This window comes from Patagioenas fasciata, chromosome 21, assembly GCF_037038585.1.
Source record: "Patagioenas fasciata isolate bPatFas1 chromosome 21, bPatFas1.hap1, whole genome shotgun sequence".
Classification (NCBI taxonomy): Eukaryota; Metazoa; Chordata; class Aves; order Columbiformes; family Columbidae; genus Patagioenas; species Patagioenas fasciata.
The window spans coordinates 2,290,833-2,315,759 of NC_092540.1; the positions used below are offsets into that span (position 1 = coordinate 2,290,833).

The 24,927-nt window shown below is 45.7% G+C and overlaps 2 protein-coding genes and 1 long non-coding RNA gene across 30 annotated transcripts in view; 1 reads left to right on the plus strand and 2 right to left on the minus strand.

The window, feature by feature from the left end:
* LOC136110801 (uncharacterized) overlaps nucleotides 1-19,757 on the minus strand; it is a 94,015-nt gene extending 74,258 nt beyond the window's left edge. For 23 of the 28 annotated variants that reach the window (XR_011742172.1, XR_011742173.1, XR_011742175.1 and 20 more), the window contains exons 1-6: nucleotides 19,474-19,757; nucleotides 12,951-13,049; nucleotides 8,923-9,092; nucleotides 4,841-4,933; nucleotides 3,615-4,738; nucleotides 708-2,104 (exon numbers count right to left, since the gene is read on the minus strand). This is a non-coding gene — a long non-coding RNA (uncharacterized lncRNA). The remainder of the gene's footprint in view (nucleotides 1-707; nucleotides 2,105-3,614; nucleotides 4,739-4,840; nucleotides 4,934-8,922; nucleotides 9,093-12,950; nucleotides 13,050-19,473) is intronic. The other 5 variants (XR_010652678.2, XR_011742155.1, XR_011742169.1 and 2 more) reach the window with 5 other exon arrangements.
* On the plus strand, nucleotides 75-18,747 carry TSPAN2 (tetraspanin 2). Its single transcript, XM_065854455.2, has 8 exons — nucleotides 75-365; nucleotides 1,749-1,851; nucleotides 10,834-10,931; nucleotides 11,377-11,451; nucleotides 11,630-11,731; nucleotides 12,908-12,979; nucleotides 13,651-13,734; nucleotides 14,793-18,747. Exons 1-8 carry the CDS (start codon nucleotides 297-299, stop codon nucleotides 14,856-14,858), a joined length of 669 nt encoding a protein of 222 aa, XP_065710527.2. The 5' UTR covers nucleotides 75-296; the 3' UTR covers nucleotides 14,859-18,747.
* Nucleotides 19,758-20,741: 984 nt separating the features above from the next.
* TSHB (thyroid stimulating hormone subunit beta) lies at nucleotides 20,742-23,732 on the minus strand. The gene is made up of 3 exons (XM_065854301.2): nucleotides 23,615-23,732; nucleotides 21,751-21,913; nucleotides 20,742-21,068 (listed from the first exon to the last, which is right to left on the minus strand). The coding sequence occupies exons 2-3, from the start codon at nucleotides 21,910-21,912 to the stop codon at nucleotides 20,826-20,828; spliced, it is 405 nt and encodes a 134-aa protein (XP_065710373.1). The 5' UTR covers nucleotide 21,913; nucleotides 23,615-23,732; the 3' UTR covers nucleotides 20,742-20,825.
* Between the last annotated feature and the right edge of the window lie 1,195 nt (nucleotides 23,733-24,927).

Here is a 24,927-nt window from a genome sequence, read left to right on the forward strand (position 1 = left end):
GCCCAGAGGGATTTTACTGACTCCACGCGGAAAAATTAAAACCCCGAAGGTGCCAGGGCCTGCCGGGAAGCGCGGAGCTGCGGCGGCGGGGGCGGGCGGGGTCCAGCCCCCCCGGGCACCGCGCTGGGCACACGGCCCGCCCAGGGCCGCTCCCCGGGCACCATCCCCACCGCCCCCCGGGGCGGGTCCGGGACTGCCCGCCCAGCGCTGCACCTGCCTCCCGGCGCCGCCCCGCGCGGAGCCGCCGGCGGAGTCGGGCCGAGGAGCCGCCTCGGGAGCGGGAGGCGGCGGCCGCCATGGGCACGGATTACTGGGAGATGCGCTGCATCAAGATCCTGCTCTTCATCTTCAACCTGACCTTCTGGGTGAGCGCCGGGGCTGCGGCACCTGCCGCGGGTGGTTCCGGGAGGTGGCGGATGCGGGGCGCGAACCCGGGGCGCCGCGGGAGAGCGCGGCAGGCGGGGGCCGGTTGGAGCAGCGGCCCCGGGGCTGCCCCGCGGCGGGGCCGAGTTCAAGGGGTGCGGGGCTGAGTTCCAGGGATGCGGGGCCGAGCTCGGGGGTGCGGAGCCAAGCTCGGGGGGTGCGCGGGTCCCGCGGAGCTGCGGGCCGGGCCAGGCGGGTCCCGGGGCAGCGGTGCCCCCCGGGCAGGGCTCGGGCTCGGGCTCCTACTCACTATTTGGTACAGCTCTTCCTGGGGAAATACATACTTGGTGCAAGGTGGCACTGCTGAAAAGACAACGTCTTCTTAAGCTGATGATGTGAAGTAGTGAGCATGTCCCTAACAACCGTAGAATTTCCCACAACAGGAGGCTGTGAGGTTCTCCCTGCGTCCCGTGCAGCGTGGGACAGTGGGACACTTCTCAGCATCACCATGCTTTTTGATAATGTAGTTTCTAAAAGTGAGCCAACCGCTGCTACTTGTACAAGTCCATCCTAAGAGAAAGTTACTCTAATGTAGCAATGACCAGTGTCTGCGGCAGAATCCCCAGGAGATTTAGGGAATTCAGTGGCCATTCTCCCTCATTGCATCTTTGCAATAGTCTCACAGTTCCATAACACCATCGAATTCCAGCTTGCTTTCTTCTTTCTCTTTCTCTCATGCATCCCTTGCAGTAGGTTTACAGTCTTTCACACTGGAAAACAATTAGCAATATTCTTAAAATGTCTTTTTCTTTACTTCTGATTCGCTGTTGTTTTCTTTTCTTTTTTTTTTTTTTTTTAAAGAAGTCACAAAATAATCCTGTTCAGCCTCTCTGGAGCAAGCAGTTTTGGGCTTTTGTCTCCTTTATGCTTGAAACACAGTTAAACCAACTGCTTTTCCCTCTTGGTGACAGCGCTGCTGTGCTCGGGCTGCGGGAGCAGTGATGCTGCCCAGCTGCAGCTGCAGGCCAGCACAAGGACAAAGCTTCGCGTTATGTTGTTTCACAAAAGTGACAATTGCTGTGTGTTGTTATCTGCCTTTTCACTGGGATGGCAAGAACCATCTCCTCAGCTGGACTTGGGGACATTCATGTCAAATACACCCAAATTAGCAAAGGCACTGAGATAAGAGGAGGGCGTCCAGGTGCAGTCTGAGCTGAGCCCATCCCTGCAAGCTGGTATCAAACACTGGCAAGTGCTTCCCCAATTTTCTGACAGTGCAATCCTGAGCTGTGGGGTTTCAAAAAAGCATAAGGTGCCAATGACTCTTATTCGATGCTCTCCAGCCGGTTGTTACTGAAGTCTTGACTGGTGTGTTCATGTTCCAGCTGGCGGGACTGGCTGTCATCGCCTTTGGCCTCTGGCTGCGGTTTGGTGGGGTTATGGCAGACTTGGCTTCAGACAAAAAGTCTCCAGAGTATTTCTTCATGGGTAAGTCGAAGTGCCTGTGATGACAGGAGCCTTTAGCCGTGGTTTCATCCTGGGGTGTGTGACGTACCTTTGTGCACTGAATTATATGAAGGTGGGCAATTCCTGGGCACAAAACTGGACATCCTGGGGCTGTGTGTCACGTGCATGGTGGCTTTTGTTCTTCTCTGCTTGGCATCAACTTCCTTAGGCCTCACTGAACTCTTCTCTCAGCCTTGATCCCATTCTCACGTATCCGAAGTGAATTGTGCAAATGCTGTCGGAATAGAAGTTGAGATGGGTCAGAGACTCCTGGAACAGGACTCACCAAGATACCCTTCCAGAGTTTTCTGTGGAGCTGCTAGCCAACAAAGCAACAGTGTCACTTGTGAATGTTTCCAATACCAGCGCAGCTTTACTGACCAGTGTCTGCACACAGAGGCCCTCAGTGTGACTCTAAGTGTCAGAGCAAATCCTTCCACAGCTGAGAAGTAAAACTACACAGTGTTCAGTCATCTCAAGAACTGCTTGTCCAGCCTAGGCAGGAATCGACTAGTTCCCCAAGCCCACCGAATCAGTCTTATCTACTTTTAGGCATTTAAGAGACTTTTTTCTCCTTAGGATTTCCAGTTCCATCCATTCAGATGAAAATTTGATTGGGACCTGGGGGTTACTGTGAAATACCCTGTAGCACCTCCAGTGACACAGAGAGCCAGGAAGTACGATTTACCCCATTTCCCCGACAGTAAGAGCTACCCCAAAGATAAGCCCTAGCGTGATTCTTCAGGATTTTTGAGGATGCTCAAAATATAAGCCCTACTCCAAAAATAAGCTCTAGTTACAATCCGTAAAAAAAGTCAATTTAAATAGTGTCCAGGCAGCTATACATATAAAAACAGGCATCTTTTGGAGCAAAAATTAATGTAAGACCCTGTCTTATTTTTGGGGAAACAGGGTAGTTTTTCTCTTACATCTGAGCTACTATGTCAGCAGCATATTAGATCAGCAGCTTCATTTCCAGATCCAGTTTATACCTGGTGAATTTCCTATGCTGGATCTGCTTTACCCACTTATGTTTGACCCAGGAGATTCAACAAGACAGGAGAGTGTTCTGGCCTTCAAAATCAAGTGCTGCTGGTTTGTTACAAGGCAGAAAGTGCTGCATGCTGTGATGTGAAAAAGCACCACAGTCATTTCGCAGCCTCGTGGTGCGGGCCGTAACACTGTGTAAACAAGATATTCTTTGGTGCATTGTGTATTTAAATCTCTAAAAGATGTAATCTGCTTCAGTCCTGAATAGGAATTACAAAAGCCGCTCAGAGTTGTTAATTTTGGGAAGTCCTGGGGATTGTTCTTGTAAAAGTTTCGTCATGTACCGTGACATTCAACTATTGGGCTGCCATGTATTTATAGAGCTGTACGCTCTGAGATGTAAATGCTGGCAGAGGAAGTGCTGAAGAACAGGACATAAATACATTGCGAATTATGTTAAACTCGTACTTTTGACTGAATTCTAAAGCAAAATTTTGGCCCTTTTTTTTTTTTTTTGTAATAGGCATTGTGCTCTGAACAGAGTGTTCCTGTTAAAATGTTTTTGCTGCCCTCCCTCGTTAGAAATCGTGTTAAATTCTGTTTTGACTTTTGAGCATTTGCTGGGACAACCATTCAGAAGTCTGAAGTTGTTAACAATCTGTGACTAAGGCAACGGTAAAGGAATGGTGATAAGTTCAGTAACGGTGTTTTTTAGGAGGAGACAAGGCCCCACTTGTCATGCTCAAGAGCTTTACCTCTCTGGATTTCAGCTGGGTCCCCTGGACAGGTGTGTGCTGGTCCCTTCTCCCAGCACTGCGGTGCTGGTGACTTGCTTTGTGTGTTGCTCTGTAACATGCGTCCTGGATCACAGCCAGAATTCTGCACAGGAATTCTTAATACGGAACGCTGGGCAGCACAAAGGGAGCAGCTGCCCAGAGGGCTGGAAGAGAAAGCAGATTATCAGTGTGACTCGGAGATACAAACATATGGCCATATATTTTAAAAGAATTTCCTTAGCTCTGCTCCACCGACCGCTTTTGTGGCTGCCTTGTGATAACCCCTGTGATCTGATTCTGTGATCAGGTCAGCTCCGTGTCAGTGCTTGGAACGACATTCAGAGTTTGCTTTGTAGGTTGAAGCGCTCTCCAGAATCACCATCTTGTGGAAACAAACTGATTTTCTTGCTTCTAAAGCACAGCACATTCTGCTCTTTTGGTACCTGGATTCAGCTGCCAGCTCTTGTGCTTCCTTGTGATGGTTTTTTTCCTAGGTCTGAAACGTTGTTTTAGTTTAAAATAATTGATAATTACATCCTTGCATTTTCCATTAGGCCAGGAGGAGTCTCCTTAAATAGCCTTGTTCTTTACCAGCAGTCCAGCTGTCTTTACTGCCCCCTGGAATAGTTCGGGCCATGACTTGGCAACCAGGCCTGTTCATCTTTTCCAGCCACTGAAATGTTTTTGTTGGTTTGAGAACAACTTCCAGGCAGCAGTGCTGAGGTCAAGCACATATGTGTTCTTAGTTTTCTGTTGCTTGTGGTTTTGTGTTCAGTGATGCATATTCCCCACTGCAGCTTGCAGTTTTTTAACCTACAACACAACAGGTTGGAATTGGAATTCTTTGACCCACGCAGTGTCTGGCCACTTTACCAGATGTATCTGACGCTGCAGCAGCCTCCCAAGATTGGACATGGTCCCTCTGCAGCTCCCCAGCTTCTGGGGTTCCCTCTGCAGTGGCAGGCGTGACAATATTTTTATGTTAGTCCATCTGACAGTACGTTTTTTGTGCCTGTGCTTCAAGTGCTAAGGCAGAACTGTAGCTTTCCTGTTCTGTTGTAGTCCAGCTCTGGTACAGTTCATGTATTCTTCTCTTAGATGTACTTGAGAGGAAAAACTGAGAGAAAAAAGAAGTTAATTTCAGCGAAGGTCAATAGCTGGGCAGTTCCCTCTTTGATCTGGTTTGTCTGTGACACTGTACTGACCCAATGCAGAAAAGAGCTGGAGAATAAAGGGAATTCCCTCAGATTGCTCATCCTTCTTGAGACTCTGCTGAGTGTTTCACTGGGCAGGAAAGTCTGCAACAATCAGAAGGAAAAGAGGGATGCTCGTGTGAACCCAAGATGTCAGCATTTCTGTCTCACAACTAATTAGACTTTAATTAATTCTTCGTGGTAGTGCTGTTCTTAAACTTAAAAATACCTAAAGTACAGAAGTGAAAATGTGTCTGCTGAATGCAAGTTGAACATTTTGTGAAGTAAAAACTAACATGGGGACTTCTAGGGGTCAGTTCAAGACACCTATTCTCCCCTCTTTGCTTTTGGTGAAGAGGAAAGTCCATTTTGGCTCCTCGTGCAGCTTGAGGACAAACTCCCTGTATCCCTAATAAATGAAGTGCAGAAGGTCACACCACTGCCAGCAGCAATAAAAATGAAGTGTACATACTCAGCAAGCCCCACCAGGAATGGTAACAAAACCCGATGAATGCAAATGAATCAATCTGGATGGCTCTTTCTCATCACTGGCAGCACCGGAGCATCGCTTGTCCTGCTCAGCCAGAGCTCACAAACCTCCTGCTGTGTTTTGTTCTCTTTGCTGCAGCTCCGCGATCCAACCTGCGGTCCAGGCGTCCATCAGGGCCAGCTGGGGACAGACAGGGGGGCTGTGACTTTTTCTTGGGGTCTGTGAGAGCGTGAGTGATCATTCTGGCTTTGAAAGGTACAGTTAGATGGTGCATGCCTTAGGATATGAAGTCATGTCTGGAGTTGAAGGATATTAGTAGTTTTTCTCCACAGTAGCGGATGCCCATACAAACAGGAGTTGGCCGGCAGTTAAATCCATGTAAACTGCAGTTCTCTGCTCCTGTGCCTCATTTTGCTATAGTTCTGTTAATGTATTTTGGAGTCAAGCACTATACCCTTAGTCAACAGTATTTTCTTCCCAAAATCCATCACCTCTCAAACTTCTTCAGCCTTTAAAATGAGAGCTATTGGCAAAGTAGCCTCAGTGTAGAGATGCAGTACCACAAGAGGTACCACAGATGGTCCTGCCATCAGGCTTTTAGTCTGTACCTAAGATTTAAGCAATGAATTTGTCATTCTTTCTGTCATCTTGTGTGCAAGTCTCTTGTGCAGAAGAGTGGTTTAGAAAAGGCTGATAGTGGCCTTGAGTGGAAAACAAAAGCTGCTGCACTGGAAATCTGCTTTAAAAGTATGACACTACCAGTGCCACCCCACCAAAAAGGCCTTAGTCAAAATGAAAGATGTTCAAAAGCTCTGTGCTGGATCATAAAACGTAGCAATCAGTTCCTATGAGCCGGTATCGTCCCCTCCATCCTGCATAAACCCTTCTCCCACCCTCTCTTTGTGCAGCGGGTTCCACACGGCGGTTGAACCGACACTTACGCCATTTCCTCCTTTGATCCACCCTCCTGTCTTTAACAGGACTAACTCTGCTCTAGATGCCACTCTCTAAAGTGGCTTCTAGTAAAAGAACCAAACCAGTATAACATTTGTTTCTCGATGCAGACGTGCCGTGTTGTGTTTTATTCTGGCAGAGCACAATGGGACTGTCTGCTACGAAGCCATTAGGAGGAAAGCATTTTGTCTGCTGGAAAAAATAAAACAGCAACAAAAAGCTCTTAGCTCCTTTTTTGAGGTTTGTCACTTCAAAAATGTCTACAGAGAGGGCTTGATTGAGTTGGCTGGTTTAGTTCCAGCATTTTATCTGCGCTTGGGTGGGTAAAGACAGTTACCTGCAAAGCCTTAATTTTTGCTGCTCTGGGGCTCCAGGTTTCTGAGGGTGCATTATGGCCATGCTGGTTTTCTGGTTTGGGTGGCTTGGAGATTGTGTATTTGAGCATTAGAAGTGTGTAATTGTTACTGACATCTGCATTGAAATGTATGCATTCAGGATTATTCAGGGTGCCCTAATCTAGAGAGAATTACAGAGAATCGTGAGAGGATTTCAGAATACCAAATGAGTATTCAAAAGCCAGATGAAATGCAGTATCAATAAAGCAAAGTGACGCACGTGGTAACAGATAATCTAAGCAGTATAAACACTGACAGACTTTAAATGTAGTTATAAGCACACAGGAACATGATTTCAGACTTACTGTCAGTTGCTCTTGACAGAAGTGCTTTGCTCAGCTGCAGTCAAAAGGGCACATAAATGTCAGGAGTTATTAAGAAAGGAAGTGAGAATCCAACTGAGAAATGTTAATGTCATTGTGTAAATTGCCAGTGCACTCGGTGTCTTGAACGCCGTATGTGGTTCTCGTCAAAAAGGATGCAATAAAACTGGAAAAAGCACTAAGAATTTTGACAGGATTATTATCATAATATACACTATGGCCAACTTCCATGCTAGGAAGTTTTCCACACTATTCACATCATTAAATTGTAGCATCCATTCCCACCGGATCCTGTGAAGTTCAGCTGCAATAGTGCAGATCCACCACATACAGGTTCAGAGCCACTGGGGACCACTGAGAAGGTAACAACGCACATACCACAGCTTATGTGAATTTGGGACATCATTATTTAGGGTTGTGAGATGCGTGTGAGCGGGATATGTAACAAGTGCTGGTATTTTGTGGCAAGGGGGAGGCAGCGGGCCAGGATGTTACTGTAATTAGAGTGAGGCTGCTTTTAAATCGAAATTCAGAATTCGTGCATCAGCAGGAGCCTACAAACGGGTTGGTATCTCTAATGCTGCTGTGGTTCCAGGAAGATTAACCACGGAATACCTGTTGGATTCACACAAGACATGTAATTATGTCTGCGCATTATGCTCAAATTAAGGGTATGTTCCAGTTCTCCAGAAATTAATCTTTCTTCAGTGGACTCTGCCTCTCTTCTCCAGTTTTGTAAATATATTTTGTAGATAAATATACTAAAAATTTATTAACGCAAAAGTGATAGTCTCTAGCAATGAGCCCATTTCAGAAGCTGACTTTGCTACCATGTCCAACATCCCCAACCGTCCCTGTCTGGCCCCTTATTCCCAGCTCCTGCGTGTGTTTCTCCTCTTTGCCAGCAGTGCGTTTGCAGGTTCCTCGGTGCTCCAAGGGCTCGGGATCCCGTCTGTCACCCAGACCGTAACGCACACACGGCCTCACCAAACTCTCCAGGTCGTGTCTGGGTTCTGGGGCTCCTGTCATCGCTGCCCCTGGATCCCTGTACCAAGAACAGAGCTGCTTGTTTTCTCAGTGGAGTGCGAACAGTTGGCGGCTTGTTCAGTGTTAGTTACTCAGCCCAAAAAAGAAAAAGTCGAATTATTTAAAATGGAAAGTGACCATAGCAGCCGGGTAAACAAGAAACCCACGTGAAATAAAGCCAGAGAGAAACACAGTGTATGCTTGTCTGCTTCTGCTGCTTGCAGTAGGCTCTAGACAGCGGGTTGTATCTCAAAGCCGTCGGTGAGATTTTGGGGGAAGAAGAAAGAGAGGAAACAAAACCAAACCACCCACCAAACTAAAATTTTCCATTCCCCGAAACAAGCTCTCAGCCTTGACCTGACTTGCACGCTTCTTTTTGCCATGCTGAGCTTTGTGGTGAACTCTTCTGTGTCAGAGTTTCTAGCTACCTAACGTGTTCCATTTTGTGATTATCAGCTAAGTCTTTCTTGTTTCTCTGCTGTGCTGTTTATGCCAAATAGGAGGCCATGCCAAGGCTTTGTATTTTACAGTGGAAGCGCTTATGAATAGCAGCTGATAAAGGCTTTGCTTTCCATCCTGCTTTTTGGAAAGGAACAGGCTTTATCGAAGCTTAGTTACTTCTGACACATGAGACTATTGCATAGCAATATATAACATTAACACCACCAAATTTCTGGATTTGTCTGCTTTACTGGCCATAGCTGGGCTAATTCACGGCTATCGTTGCATGATGTCTCTGTGATTCTAACAGGTGCCACACATTGTTATCCTTTTTTTTTCCTTTCTAGAGAGTCTCACTTTTCACTTTAGGTCTATTCCTTCTAGGAATTTGAGGTGATCGTTCCTACACCGCTGAGTATTCCTCCCTAGGACAAGAAATACTAGCTCCCTATATTAAATACTTACACCAACTAAGGTGTTTCTGAATCCATTGCTTTGATATCCTTCCTGGAAATCCCATTCCAGTGGAGCAGACCTGGATCTGGGTGTGAGGAAACCTCGCAGTGCAAGCTGAGATGTAACCTGGTCCCTTTGAATGTTTTGCAAGTTTCTCATTCCTGTGTGAAAGATTCCACCTGTGTATATAGCAGAAAAGTTAAAACATCTTTAGTTTTGTGGCTGTTTTTTAAGTGTTGTCCTTCTTTTCCATCTAGGAATAGCTCTATCAGCAGCTACTAGTCCTAAACTGAGAAAGGGCAAAGTCTGGGATGAATTCTCCTGAACAGAACATGAAGGTGATTTAAAACTCCTGGCTGGCTCAGCTGTGGGGCCAGACCCAAGCAAGCTCAGCTTTGTTTGGTGTGCGAGCTCTTCCTGTAACACGCCTTAAAAGGGAAGTTCTGCCCGAGGTAGCGGTTGGGCTGTGAGTCATGCCAGTGAAATGTTAAGTCTGTTTCTCCGACAAAAGCAAATCTGAATTCCGGAGAGTGGTCTCCCCCGAGCCTCGGAGAGCTGCGTCTTTGCTTCTGGAAGCAACAGAAAGAAAACGGGAAGGCTTATTTCTAGTCACCTTAATGGGAAAGTCTCTCTGCTAAATTGCCTGATGAGTAATTATGGGGACTGGAGTAGAAAGCAACATCCAGAAAAGGGTCCAGGAAACACCTTGGTAATTACAGTCTGTTTGTTGCCATGGAGAGCTCAGAAAACAGCAGGTTTGGTGTCCAGCAGTTGAACAGCAGGTTCTGCACCTCAGAGAAGTTGGGTTTTTTTCCCAATTAATCTTCTTTCTCTCCTGAGCCATATATATCCCTCCTACGGTAAAAAACACTGTGCTGTATGTGTGCAAGTCTTAGCTTGGTGAATGCTCAGTCCTATGAAGTCACAAGATGCTGATATTAAAAATCTAGAAAATACAGAATATGAACTGCCAGCACAGTCAGCAGCAAATCCCACATGTCTGGCTTCACAGATCTTGCAAAGCCATATGAATTATAATCATTTTGTTATTTAGCAGAATGTGTTCCTCAGCAGCAGTCCTTAGCACAAGAAAGGTACCAGGGCCAGAAGGATGGAGGAGAGAAGGATCACAATAGCTGGGATAGATGTCTGGCCAATATACAGTGACAGGACAGTGATGTGCCTATAAATGTGCAGCAGGCAGGAGTCTGTCTTCTCCAAGCAGGTTGCATCCAAGTGGCAGCATAGAGAGATGCGCTGTATTCATATATTGATTGTTTTTGCATTTTCCTAGCAGTCATTACAAACTGTCACTTATAGGGCTTTCTGGTCCAGGTTACACAAGGCCTGCTGGCAGTAAGCGCCAGCAGCTCTGCCCACCCTAAAGATTTGGGTCAGATTTTACAATAATGTTTAAAGTGGTAACTGAGAATACTGAATGTTCTCACTCAAGTCTGCACAGCTGAAGCAGGAGCAGGGCGGCTGTGCCCTCTAGTGTGCATGGTCCATAGCTCCGCTGTCCCCAGCTGCCAGGTCCGTTAACATCCACCCCCACACAGCAGTACAGCACATTTCCAGCACCAGGCTTCACAGACATAAGTCTCTGAGCAATGTGGGACTTGGTTTTTGCTTTATGTTCCTCACTGAACTCTTGTCAGGTGGTTGGGGATGGTGTGGTGTATGCCCTGGGGACAGGACCCTTGGGAGGTGGGAGTCTTCTCATTTCTCTTCAGGAGATTCACCAAGAATTCATAAGAATTCATCTCCTTTTGTGGTGAAAGCAACTTCTCTGTGTAACAGGTGCTTTTGTGAGAGCCAGAGATTATTGTTACTTACAAATGTGCAGTTTTGACAAAATAGGTAGCAGACTATGGGAAGAGAAACCTTCTTAATTTCTTGTCTGATTCTGATTTCTCCTAGGGCTCTATGTATTGGTGGGAGCAGGGGCTATCATGACCACAGTTGGATTTTTTGGGTGCTGTGGAGCAGCGCGGGAGTCTCAGTGCTTACTTGGAGCAGTAAGTAAAAGGTTTCAAGGCCTGGGCTGCACAGGGAACTCTTTTAGAAGCGTATGTTTTGTGTCATGAGCAGAAAGATCTTTGCTGTCCAAGACCTGAAATGTCTTATGTCCCTTTACCAGCTAACCTAGTGTCTCTGGCCACCGTGCTATTGCAGACCTTCCACAGATGAAGTTCGGTTGATTGTCTCACGTGATATATTTCCTGGAATTACCTTCTGTCTCTTCTGAAGCCGCCAGCTGAGCCACATCTTTGCCATTTTCACCTTTTTTCTGTATTATAAGAAATCTAACTTTTTGATGCCCCTTTTATAGGCTCAGCAGCTTGTTTTCAGTTGCTGTGTGGGCTGTTGGGGCCTGGGCAAGGATGAGGGACTGACTGGCAGTCCATATAAAACGGAATTGTGCAAGGTATATTAATATAAGATTCTCTTCTTCCTCTGCAGTTCTTTGCTTGCTTGTTGGTGATATTTGCAGCTGAGATCACTGCTGGAGTATTTGCCTTTATAGGCAAGAAAGTGGTAAGTAGCAAGTGACTTCTAATGTACTAAATAATGGGGCAGTTGTGGGTACCTCATGGTACCTCAGTTTACTGGGCATCATTTCCTGCTCCGGAGGTTGATGACACCAGCTGGATGTCTGCACTGGACTGGGGGTAAGACTTGTTAGCCGCTTACTTGGAACGTTTGATTTCTGCAGGCAATACAGGAAGCCCAGAAAATCTACGAAGATGTTTATGATGACTATATGAAAAACCCCGGGGGGAAGGTCAACAAGACCATCTATCACTACCATGTGGCTGTGAGTAGCTCTGCTGAGCTTTAACACCTTGCACCATTTCTCTGCTGTCACATTGCCCTTTAAAATTCAGAATACCTGCCACTGAGCCATGAAAGAATAGAACTGATTCTTACTTAGGATGGAGCCAGAGGCTCACAAGCCATATTCCTGATGGCTCTGTCAGAATTCTGGTTTTCAGATCGTTCCTTTGAAAGTGAAAATGGCCAGCTGATGCTTCTGGTCTTTGTTGTGGAGAAGATATAACTATTATGGCCCTTTTGGATATTAAAATCCAATAATAAATACAAATGCAGAGAGAGTTAGAAAGGTCTGAATCTCTCTGCATTTCTCAGAGAAAAAACTGTCACCCATGTCCCAGGACCCAGAATGTGGCAGATCTGTCACTAACGGAACCGAGTAGGTAAAGAACCAAAAGTATACATGTGACTCCATCCAGGCCACCCAAAAAGTTAGTGTCCGAATCAGAATGAGAACTCATGACTTCTTGAATCCTGTTTGTGTCCGTCCTGCCTCCCACAGAGATCAAGCCCAAGCTTTGTTGCTCCTCACAGCATTCCCACGTTCTTTAGAACAAACATTTCACAACCTCAGACCCTTTTGTCCTTCTCCCATAGCTGTTACTTCTGACCCGAAGAGGAATCCCAAGCATTTTGTGGGAGATAGGCAAACAGGAAAAACAAACCCTCCGAAACACTCAGATTTATTAGTGTCCAAACCCAGCACTGTTTTGTCAGAAATAAAGATTCTAGCTTGTTTGGTTTAGCTTTTGTGCATTGCCCATAATTTTGTAGGCGCTATTTGAACTTTCTGCTTTCTCCCTTTAACGACTCCTGTTTCCTTGTAAGCCAGGGATTTGCATTTCCAAAATCCACTTGTTTGCTTCGTTATGAGATACTGTGATACAGATCCTCTCTGGACGTTGTTGGTAACACAAATTCGTGTGTTTTCTATGGCTTCAGACAATTGAAACTGATTTTTGAGAATTTTGCCCCACACAGTTGGAACTCTACCAGAGGTACCAGTTAGATAGGGAATAAACTTATGACTTGATCTGTATAGTTTCTTTTTTTTAGTTATTTATCGGCTCACTTTCAGTATGAAAGTAGTGACTCACTTTCAGTATGAAACATGTCTATGATTTCCCTTTCTTTGATTCTTCATCTCTCTCTCATTTAGCTCCAATGCTGTGGCAAAGACAGTATAGAACAAACGGCATTACCTTGTCCAGAGAATATCCAGCTGCCAAAGGCAAGTGTCCTCTGTTCTGATTGCTCTAATCACTTTTTCATGCCGATTGTTTAGTAAAATTGGAGACATTCTATAAGTAAAAGAAAGGAAGAATGTGAAATTCCATATGAAACAGAGCAGAGTGGAGGCAGAAATAAGCTGGAGGTCATATTGAACATGCCCAGCCCTCAGTTCTGTATCCTGCTTGTAGCTGAGACGATATTACATCATCTGACAAGAAAAGCAGGGAGGATGTAGCAGTCCTAAAAGAAAAGCCCCACGGAGGCGGAATTTTGGCAAGTGCCTGCCTTAGTCATGCGTGGAGACAAGAAGCTTTGTTGGTGTTAAGAAGGATCCTGTTATTTCTGTCTTTTGTGGGATCCGCTTCTGAATACAATGTCAATCATAGGGCCAAACTTCCTGATTTAGCATAGCCTGTCATATAAAGGGGTTTAAATAGAGGGAAACATGTAAGAAAATGACTTGTATGTGTCAGCCTGTGCAGGCAGGAGGTACAGATGTCTCACTAGGAGAAGGAATACACCAAACAAAACACAAGGCATAGATGCAAGAATGACAGTGACAGCAATAATATTTGTCATATTTGTCAGTTGTTTACTGAGCACAGTGGACAGAGTTGGTTGGAGCATATTTTTCTAGGAGTAAAAATCTTTCCATTTTGTTTTTAATAGAACTGCCTGGTTGAAATTGAGAATGTAATTGATGCTCATCTGCACTTAGTTGGAATTATTGGAATTGCAATTGCTGGCACCACAGTGAGTAAAGCCACATTCTCACTCTCAAATCTGTATTTGAGTCCCTTACTTGGAGCTTTGTGGAAGGTGTTTTGCAGCAACTGGCACGATTCCTCAAAGGTGCAGCTGTTCTTACACTTCCAGCGTGTGCTCTCACTGGGAACTGCCCAGGTTGACACAAACAGACTTGCGTGACTTTACCAGTTGGTCTCATGTTCTTAGACAAGGTCGCAAGTAGCTAACAGTAATCTTATTTTGTTGCAATAGCAGGGAACTGGAGTGCACATGAACCAAACTGAAAAGCAAAAGGCCGTAGCTGCATTTAATCTACTCCAAAACAACTGCAGACTGATGCTTTAGATTTCATAAGGAATAGGGAGCACCCTTTGTATAGAACCGGCTTTCCAGGAAAGCGCTGGCTGTAGCGTTGGTTCAATGGGAGGGCTGGTTTATGAACAGACTGTTGTGTTCCCAAGGCTGCTCCCTCTTGACAGAACTGTGACCAATAGATGTCACCCTGCGGCAGGAGCGGCCAGGCTGTCGCACAGGCTGTAACAGCATTTTCCAGCACGCGTGTGCTGTGACTTCTGCATGAGGAGCCAGAATATTGGTCAGCAAATACACCTTCAGCTGCTCCAAAGTGAAGGAGGTTCATGGGCTCGTGTGGACATGTAAAAGCCGATGAAGGGTTTGTGTACGTAACAGAAACCATGGTGTGGGTAAATGGGATTAAATATTCCTGTGATTTGTATAAAATGTGAAGGTGTACTCAAAAATACAGCAAAGCAACGTGCGTGGGACAGAGTTCCAATAACCTCAGTGCTCAACAAGGATTCACTAGAAATACGAACATCCCTTCTATGGCTTCCCACACCAAATACAGCAGGTTATGAAATTATAACCTCTTTAGCCGCAGAAGCCTGTCTGTACATTTTCTCTGCTTGTTTCTAGCAACAGGGATGTAGATGGAAGCAGCCACTTGCTACTCTGCCCTAAGAACCTTCAGACTGTTCTGATGTGCAAACTACTCTATAACTGTTTTGTAAGTCCCTCCCTAAATTGCATCCCTTCTCTTCTAGATCTTTGGCATGATATTCAGCATGGTTCTGTGCTGTGCGATCCGTAACACCAGAGACATGATCTAAAACGTTCACTGTACAACTATGTCCCAGGAGTTCCAGACTAAGCTTTACAAGAAGTGCTCTTCTACACAATTTAATAATTGTAATGCATTTTAATGAGTGTTTTAACATACTGAGAGGAAAATATCCCATTAGGTGAGCAGGTGAATTGTATTAGTTACAGTAAAACCGAAGTGAACAAAAAAGGGTTTTAAAATGTCCTTTTTAATGAAAAAGCGAAAGTGTATCTAAGACTAATTTGATTTTTAATGTTTGTATATGTGCAATTAAGAGTTTACACATCTCTAGGCATTGTGTAAGCACATGCATATCTCTCCTTACAAATACATTTGTACATGAGCAGGTACCTGTATATGCACTACCTTGTTTAGGTGAGGCCGTGCAAATGGACCACGCTGTGTGTGCACGTGTGCATGTTGTCGAGTCTCACTGTGCAGGAGTGCACACACACACAGAGGGACGAGTGCTCGAAACCCTTCCATATTGAACTCTGTTTGCCATTGAACAAGTGCCATTTTTAAATTTAAGACCTGTGATCCATTTTGTAAGTGTTCTTTCCAAAGCCCAAACAGAGTAGAATTAATAACACTGGACTTCATGAAAAAAAACTTAATGCCTAAGGGCCTGCTCCAGCAAAATAATTCGTGTGAGTAGACCCATTGACTTCACTGTCATGCAGAGACTGGATTTTTTTTTTAGGACTGGACCCTTCATGCAAATGCAGAAAGCTCTGGGGAGGAAACATGTCCAAGGAGATCCAGGCTAAAGGAGGAGAGGGAAAGAGGTGGGAAGCTGGCAGGATAACGCAGTCATTTGGGAGCAATTGCAGTGCCAAGTGTGCTTGAGACACACCAGAATAAACCAACTCAATGAGTTAAAGGGGCCACTAAAATCTGTATTCAGAAGCCTCTTTACCCTGCAAGACTCTGTCCGGTGTATAAGCTGGTGCAGGAGTGGAGCCTGTATACAGAAAAGCAGGAGCTTTGTCAGATACTCTGTAGGTGCCAACTGAAGAGTGAAAATGGTCAGGGAAAGACACACAGCACTTTAATACCCTCTGTTTCTGCTTCTGTGACTATCACAGCTTCCAAGGGGCTCTTACCTCAACCTCTCACCCTTTCTTGCAGGTGTAAGGCAGGAAAGAAAGATGGGACATTTTTACAGAGCCATAAAGTAAATTATTTTACTGACACCTTTAGATTGCATGTCAGGTATAAAAAATTATACTGTGTGCTTGAAATACCTCAGGGCTTGCGTTTACATAGTTTGTTTCTATATTTTTATTTTTCTATTTGTCATATTTATTCGTAAGAGAATGTTCCTTTTAAAACAACCTAGAAGGGAGAAGGGTTGTCCCCAAAAGGGGAAGATAAATTACATCAAAGGCTCAGAATCTCTTAATTTTTGGCTTACTCAAGATAATTCACCATTTCAGAGAACAGCTTTTTGCTAACAATACCCACATAGTAGCTCTGTCTCTCTGATGATCACTGGTTTAGATTTCTGATGCAGTTGTTCAATACACGATGGGCAAAAGTTCAGCTAAACTACACATCATTGAAATGGTCCATGATGTCTAACAGGACTTGGCATTTACAAGTCAGGGAGTCTTTATTCCACTGAAACAGGACAGAAAGAAATTGGATTTCAGAAATTATGTGCATTTTAGTGAGTGTGTTTGTGTGGAATGTATGCCCCTGATTAGCTATGGATGCCATGTAAATGTAGGGCCTGGGACCAACTGTTACAGCCAAAGCAGTTTCCTGGATCTCAGGGACACTCGAGGCTGTCCCTGCAACAGGTTCTGCTCTAAACAGATAACGGGATGGGACACGGTAACACTGGCAGCAGGAAGAAACCTGTGTATAGTGTCATTTTTCCCATTCAGAGCAGGACAGCTTTCCAGGAATACCAGTAAAATTCCCACCATAGGGAAGCCAGTGGTTCAGATTCCAAGATTATTGCCCTACAGGGACAGAAATGTTTTGCAAGTAAAGCTATTTGCATCTATTACACTCCCCCTCCTAATGATAGTATTTTATTTAAACACAGCTACATATAATTGGTTTTAATTCCTCAAATCTATAGCACCAGAATGTAATGAAAGGATCAGAGTTTACGTCTGTATTTGTTTACTGTCTCTCGAGTAAGTTGGCAGACGCCCACTCCTGCTTTTGAGATGCACTGAATAAAAGAGCAGCTTGCAGAAACTTGGGTTGCTTCCCCAGCCCCCCCAGATGTACCAAAACATCCAAGTGCCTTATGAACCCAGGGAAGAGTGGTAGAAAGAAACATTCTATAAGCTCAGACTTGAATAACTGAATTTTCTGCTGAAGTGTTTTGGGTTTGTGGGGTTTTTCTTCCTCTGTACAGTACATTTGTTGTTTATTTTCTGAGCATAATTACTGCTTATACTCCAGGGTTTACTGCTATTTAGTTCTAGGGGATACTTGCACTGCATATCAGGAACAGAATAATACCAGTTTCTGGTTTAGTTCTCTAAGTTATTGGTATAATTTAAGCTGGAAAGCAGCATTATGCACCTACTAGTGCCTTACTGGAATCCAGAGTCGCAGCCTCTTTTGTTGCATCTACTGCTGTGAGGTGCACAGTGTATTTGCAGGTTTCTCTGCATCTTAGTAACTGAAAGTCTTTTTTAGCTCATTACTGGCCAGAAAACACAGCTGTTCTTTCCCTGTCAAAGCTGTAGGAACTCTTTCCTGTTGCTTTTAGATCCTAGCTCGTTAACACCTCCAATTTCCATTGACTAGCTGGAGCAGCCCTTTCGAAAGCTCCGCTGGCCCAGGCCGTGTTCTGGCTATTGAAACCGGATCAGTAGTGCCCTCAGTTTGTTGCGCTGCTGCTCTTTCATTCACCTCTCCAAAGTGCAAAATCTTTGATATTTGTCAGCAGTACAAGATCATTTCCAAGCAACTACACTGTATGTCTTCAGTAAGAAAGCTTTTCAAAGGTAACTAAATCCAAACCAGTATCTAAAATTCCTCAAATACAGTTAATGCTCCAGAGTTGCGTGCCAGGGTTTTCATTAACAAACTCCAATGCTTGTATGCACCAGATACATAGTAACTGCCATTTAAGTCAACAGAAGTACCTATTTATTCATCTCCCTCGCACCCCTTTCGGAGGAAAGAGGCAAAAGATCAAATCTCTCCAGCTGATAATTCTGAAAACACATCGCACACATTTTCGTCTGTCAGTTTGTTCTAAAGCATAAATATGCAAATTGTTGATGCTTTTATTGTATCTCTAAACACCGTTATTCACAATTCCCTTGTCTAATTTTTCTAAGTAACTGACTTCAGTGGGAGCTTCATTTGCTACAGGAAAACCTCAGCCAGTTTTGATGTCTTGCAGAGATGACACAGGAGCTGATGAAGCACAGCCCTGTAATATCCCTACAGTGAAGGTTCATATTTCACTTTGCTTCATACTGAAAGTCATCGTTTTATAGCAAAATGTATTTCATGTGTATTGAAAAAGAAATGGAGTCATCTTAAGCTTTTAAATGCTGTATTTTACAGCCTTTGGAGGCTACTGATTAACAGCAACAGATGCTGTTCATAGAAAATGTACATAAATAAAGGTTTTCAATCTTCTTCCTCTCTATTGGTGCTCCAGCCACAAACACAAACCACTTCCCATGTCACTTATTTGTTTCTATAGCACAAATTCTGATTTTGGGCAGAACTGGCGCATTGGTTTATGTTGCAAAGTCTCTCTTTGAGAGAAAAAAGAAAAAACAAACAACAAACCTTATTCTGTTGCTGAAATCAGCTTTCACTTCCCTAACGTGTTCTGAAGTGGCATTTTATTACCTTTTCTGCCTTGAATTTGAACCAACTTTCTAATAAAAATAACCTGAAATAAACAACTACTGGAGAGAATGTGTCTCTGTGCCCTGTCAGACCAGCTCCCACAAACCGCCCAGGAGGTTCCATGGCGAAGCCTCTCCTGGGAGTGCGGCAGCTGGGCGGCCAGAGGGTGCGGAGCTCTGACTGCGACCCCAGCAGGGCCCGGACTCCGGCACCTGCTGCATCCTGGACCCCCCTCACCTGCTGCACCTGGCCCGCACCTCAGCCCGCACAGAACCACAGAATCCCAGAATGTCAGGGGTTGAAGGGACCTGGAAAGCTCATCCAGTGCAATCCCCCCATGGAGCAGGAACACCCAGCTGAGGGTCCACAGGAAGGGGTCCAGGCGGGTTTGAATGTCTGCAGAGAAGGAGACTCCACAGCCTCCCTGGGCAGCCTGGGCCAGACTCTGCCACCCTCACCAGGAAGAAGTTTCTTCTCAGATTTAAGTGGAACCTCTTGTGTTCCAGTTTGAACCCATTACCCCTTGTCCTGTCACTGGTTGTCACCCAGCAGAGCCTGGCTCCATCCTCCTGACACTGCCCCTTTCCATATTGATCCCCATGAATGAGTCACCCCTCAGTCTCCTCTTGTCCAGCTCCAGAGCCCCAGCTCCCTCAGCCTTTCCTCACACGGGAGATGCTCCACTCCCTTCAGCATCTTGGTGGCTGCGCTGGACTCTCTCCAGCAGTTCCCTGTCCTTCTGGAACTGAGGGGCCCAGAACTGGACACAATATTCCCCTCACCTGCTGCATCCTGGCCCTCGTCACGCGCCGGCTCCGGGCACCCGCTGAGGCGACGGCACCAACGCCGCGCGACGCGCCCGCCCGCCGTCTCCTCAGGCCGGGACGCGAGCGCAAGCTGCGGGGCGGCTCTTCCCGGAGCTCGCCCGGTACTCTCGGCGGTGCGATCGCACCGGCGCCGGGCCACGGGTGAGCTCCAGGTAACGGAACAGGACTCGGGCAGCGCGACAAGAGCCGAACCGGCGGCCACCGCTTCACCGGCCCCGCTCTCCTCAGAGACTCGCGCGGCGCCCCGGCCCCGCCCACCAGGGAGGGGAAGTGGGCGGGGCTCGCTCCCCATTGGCTCTCCGCGCAGCGGGCAATGTGCGTAGAGCGGAGCTTCGTCCGCGCTGCGGGTGCGGGAGGCGGCGCAGCGGCCGGTCTGTGCGATCGCGGCGGAAAGGCCGAGGCAGCCGGCGCGCCCTGAGGTGTACCGGGGGCAGCGTTCCGGTTCGGCGGGGCCGGGTGAGAGGTGGTGGTTCAGTGTGCATGGTGGGCCTGGCGTCTGTCCCGTCGCCTCAGGCTTCTCCCGGCGCCGGGGCGCTCTGGGCGGGGCTGCGTGGCGGCGCCCCCTGGCGCGTGGGCGGGGCAGCTGCGTCCCGCCGGGGCGCGTTTTTCGCGATCAACCGGAGCGGCTGCGGTCCCCATTCCCCAGACGCGTTAATTCGGTTGGGATTGCGATGCCCCAAATCTACCGCAGGGAACCGGTTCCGCGCCCCTGCTGCGGGTGGTCGCAGGAGGCCCGAGTGCTTGGCTGGAGCTGGGCAGCAGCAGAGCAGCTGCAGTCAGAGGATGACCCGATTTGCAAGCCGCTCCCAGGTAAGACAGGGCTAACGAATGCGACAATGACATCAGTGATGAAGAGGAGGCCGATGACGTTTAAGGGACAAATTTGCTTCTGCGTGGATTCTGATTGACCAACCCCCCTACAAGCCTAATTTGAATTCTCTGCTCCTGTGCTTTTCTATTACTTCCTCACCAGAATTAAGATGTTGAGAAGAGGATGTTGGGATTGTCCGCAAATCCATTCCTTAGTTACGTGAAAAGGCATCTTAAGATAAATTAAATGCAAACCAACCCCTGACCCTAAGGAGCCATCACCTCAATAGAATGCTGTTGCTGTATTTGAGGGTCTTAAAGCTGGACACAAATTCTGCTGAAAGGACAAAGGGACACAGTGCTCTGAGGCCATGTCAATGTGTATTTAAATAGAATAAAACTCTGCACACCGATTTGCAAACCTATTGTGAAATACGCTTTTATTTACGTGTAGCTGTGAGCAGAGAGGTACATGTCGACCACGTTCTGTTGGAAGCTTACATGTTACAGAGCTTCTGTGGTTTAGTGCAATAGTTTGTCCTCACCTTCTCGTGAACACAGTCACTGTAATCCGTGTTACATTTGCCACACTTGCAGCTCACGGCCACAGGGTAGGAGTAATACGGGACGGTGTGACGAGGGCAGCCCGGAATCAGCACCGTTTGATACATCATCTCTTTGTACGTGCACACGTTCTGGGACAGAGCGCTTTTGAGTAGCAGCTTCTTGCCGTTGCTGTCCTACAAAGAAAAAACAAGCGCGTTGTTTCACCAAAGCATACACGAGTGCCATTAGACCTCCTTTGATGTTTTCTCAAACACGCAGGCAGCAAACCTCTTCACACTTAGACTGGCTCTGATATTTTCAGAATACTTCTGTTCAGATGGGCAGTTTTGCCTCTGCATGTGACTGGGGCTCCCTACCCCTGTACATACGTTCACTTTGCTTTTATGGTTTTAACTAATGTGCTCGGCTCACAGTGCTTTGTCATCCGTATTGGCTGCCTGCTGACCACGCCAGAACTTGCTATGTTGAACAGTGAAGCTCAAGCATCGTGTTTGGCACATCTACACACTAGCTGGCATAACGGTAGTGGGAGCAGGAGTTACCCAAGTCCTTTACATTAAATAGGAGTGACTGAATATCATCTGCTTCTCACCTGTTCCATCCTGACCCCACAAACTGACTAAGGAGGCCCTGCAGTGACAGCAGCTCTGAAGTCTCTGCTGTGCCACTGGAGGCCTGGCATTTCTCATCATACCTTGGCAAAAAGCTAACTTGAAAACATGATGATAGTGTGATTTTTTTTGCCTGTGACAAATTGGATCATTGACACACAATTTTTCCAGGGAGAACAGGGACTTGTTTTGCGGTCACGGCCATTATAGCAACAACTGCCTAGAACAGAGTAACGCCTTGTACCCGAGTCATGCAAAATCCAGCGCAGATGGTGGTGTTGATGGCCAAGCAGAAGGCACATTCCCTTTTCTCCACATGGATTATATACTCAGAAGGAGCACAAAGTGATGCTGTTTGACCAAAAGTCAGGCCATAGAGGAGAGACATCACAAAGAAGGGACTCATGCTAGACAGGGGAAAAACAAACAAACAAAGCAAACCCTAATTAAAATCAGATATACCTTCCAGCCCTTTTCTCAGAGCTTGACAAGAACAGTTACGATAGTCTCAGACTAGAAGTAATCTTAACTTCTTTAGCTACAGCCTGACAAATTCTTTCCAATCCCAGACCTTCAGTTGAAATAGTACTAACCACTAAACAGAAAAGAAAGGTAAACAGGCCATTAATGATATATAACAAATTCACATATTACATAGAACTTTTCAATAATGAGTGATAAAATGCTGACACAGATAAATAACAGGAGCTAAAGGATTTGAAAATGTGACCTATGTGAGAGAACCTGAGCTCTAGAATTAACCAGAGATGCTAAAATAATCTCGTTGGTTTAAAAGTAATTTTCTAAAGAAAGTATCTTATGAATGTTCAAGAGAGAAAAAGAAACAGCTGTGCATATCAGACACACCACTGTATTTTTTACTTCCCAGTTGGCTCAGAGGCATGATGAAATGGGAACACTGCCAATAATTAAATAATAGATTCAAGCAAATTACAATAAAGAACATCAGCAAAGAGTTAATGAATCCCCACTTTATCTGCCTGTTGTGCTGACCTAATTTCTCAGACCTGCTGGGGGATCCTGAGAACAAAGCTTTGATTAACTCCAAGACAATTCCAGGGACTACTCAACAGCTTCTAAAGTACAAACTTTAAATGACAGTGTCTACAACATACGGACATCACCCTCCAGTCTCTCCCAGCTGCCAGTTTCCCGTAGCAAAAGCCGCTCATTACACAGTCTGGTTTACCCTGTAGCTGCAACAATGCAAGTCTGGAAAGACCAACCTCTTGTCAGCTGAATTCTCCCCTATTACAGGAACCTGATTCTGCCTTGAGCTGGGAGAGGCAGTGAGCCAGCACGAGCTCCGGGTGTGCTTTATACTCTCCAGGCTAATTCCAGGCTGATCTTACTGTTTATATAATTGCATCTGAATTGCTGCTTTCTTATCGTAAAGTCATCTAATGAAAATTCATGCTGAACCACAAAGCAAATGTGATAGGAACAAATGTGTCCATAATATCCTAACCTGGAAACTGGAGCTGGAAATCTAATTATTTTAAGAGTCATTCTCTTCTCAGGCTTTTAAACTAACTACTGCTTTGAAATAAGTTATTATTGATGAATTTAATCGCTACATAGGACAGCAACATCATGGCAGGAAGGCTAGCATGGAAATGGCGTCATTTTGAATCACATATGACATTCTACACCTTTGTTTTGTGGCAGTTTAATGAAGCCTGGTTCACGCAGTTTGCTCATTACCAGGCAGGCACAACTGAGATGCAGTGTTCTACACGTACACTAACACACCTCACAGCAGTCGCTCTACAGCGGGGTTAGGTACAACCTGACTTACTACTGGAACTAAACACTGAGAAATTATCTGGCCGTGAACCTACTGAGCAAATATCCAAGTAACAAGCAATTCACTCTGAAATACTAATTGACTGGGGAAAAACTTGGAAGAAACCACTCCTTGTAGCACAACGAGAAGCAAAATACTGCATCACCACCACCAAGATGTCTACAGTCAAGAGAAAAGCCCGCATGGTTAGGGCTTTGTGACCATCTGGCAGGAGTGGAAGTAAAGAGTTGAGTCAGCGTGCACGTCCTGCACCGGTTCAGCACAAAGCCCCCGTCCTCACCGTGCCAGCCCTGTCACCGTGCTCGTCGCTCAGCTCTGCTCACCCCTTCCCTTCCAGCTCATCACCTGGTGCCATCGGACTTGGGTCTGATGCATCTCATGCGGCTCAACCACACTCTCCATTTACCCAGCCCTAAGAAATGAGATAAAGTTGAGCGTGAACTGGTAAACATGGTCACTTTGGGCTATCTGAGGAGCGATCCAGTCAGTCCGATCCGTGTGCAGCTAATTCCTCAATAACATTATCTCCTTCTCCTGTGGTTTTGGACTGCTGCATGCAGCTCTGTGTCCTGGACTAATTCTCCAACATGATATAGCTCTCGTTCTATTAAGACTAGCTGAAATTTTTCCAATTTCATGTAGTCTTTAATTATGGGTTAATTTCTACCATGTAGCTTCTCAGGAATTAAATATAATTTACTGGATTAAGGACATGAGCAGAGCATATTTGCAAGAAAAATTATTAAATAACTTGTATAAGGAATAAATATTTTTAAATCAATGTCATTAGCTAGCTAATGCTAATTTCAACCAGTCTTGGAATACTGAGGAAATCTCAAAACATTAAGAAAAGTGCTAATATTAGGCCAATATTTAAAGAGAGGATGTTGACCCAGGTAACTCTCAACCAGCTAGTCTGACATCTATCCCTGATAAATCAGGTAAAATAACAGAAAGTTGATACAGGATTTGAGCAATAAAGAATTAACAGATGAGAACATAATTAATGCCCGTCAAGATGGTGTTCCATAAAATAGGTCATGCCACACAAACCTGATTTCATTCTTTGAGGCGATTACAAATTTGGTTGTTAAGGTAACTACACAGATACTAAGTCCGTAGTTCCATCTGTCCAGAGCCCCACGGTCATGAGGGTTTAGAGCTATGAGACAGAGTCCTATGTGGCATATGCTAAATGTCGGGAATTATTAATCACTGGAGCAGGCAGTGTAATTTCAGCAGTGCCTTTCTTCACTGCAACTTTTTCACCCAGCCTCTGAATGCACTGCAGTGCGTTACAGAAATATCTGACCAAGTATTACGAATGAAAATCCATTTATCTGGAAGCACAGTAAATAAGTCTGAGTGGACCTTGAGACTAACGTGACTACTGCTGCTCATACTCAGGCTGGCTCCACACTGACATGGACACAGAAGCTCTTTGCTGGTGTCGCACTAACCTGCCCGTCTGTCAGATGCACTAAACGTCACCAGAGTGATACAGATACGTCCCTTTAGTAATTCACACAAACTATTAAGCTGGTAGAAAAACTTTTCCCTGACAAAAAACTGTGGCAGGACAACAAAGTCCAG

Coding starts and splice junctions, on each gene's coding strand:
- TSPAN2 (XM_065854455.2), top strand. CDS start 297: ATGGGCACGGATTACTGGGAGATGCGCTGCATCAAGATCCTGCTCTTC. Junction 11,452..11,629: donor CCTTTATAGGCAAGAAAGTG/GTAAGTAGCAAG, acceptor TGATTTCTGCAG/GCAATACAGGAAGCCCAGAA. Junction 11,732..12,907: donor TCTATCACTACCATGTGGCT/GTGAGTAGCTCT, acceptor TCTCTCATTTAG/CTCCAATGCTGTGGCAAAGA.
- TSHB (XM_065854301.2), bottom strand. CDS start 21,912: ATGAGTCCCTTCTTTGTGATGTCTCTCCTCTATGGCCTGACTTTTGGT. Junction 21,069..21,750: donor CTGGATTTTGCATGACTCGG/GTACAAGGCGTT, acceptor TTTTCTTTGTAG/GACAGCAACGGCAAGAAGCT.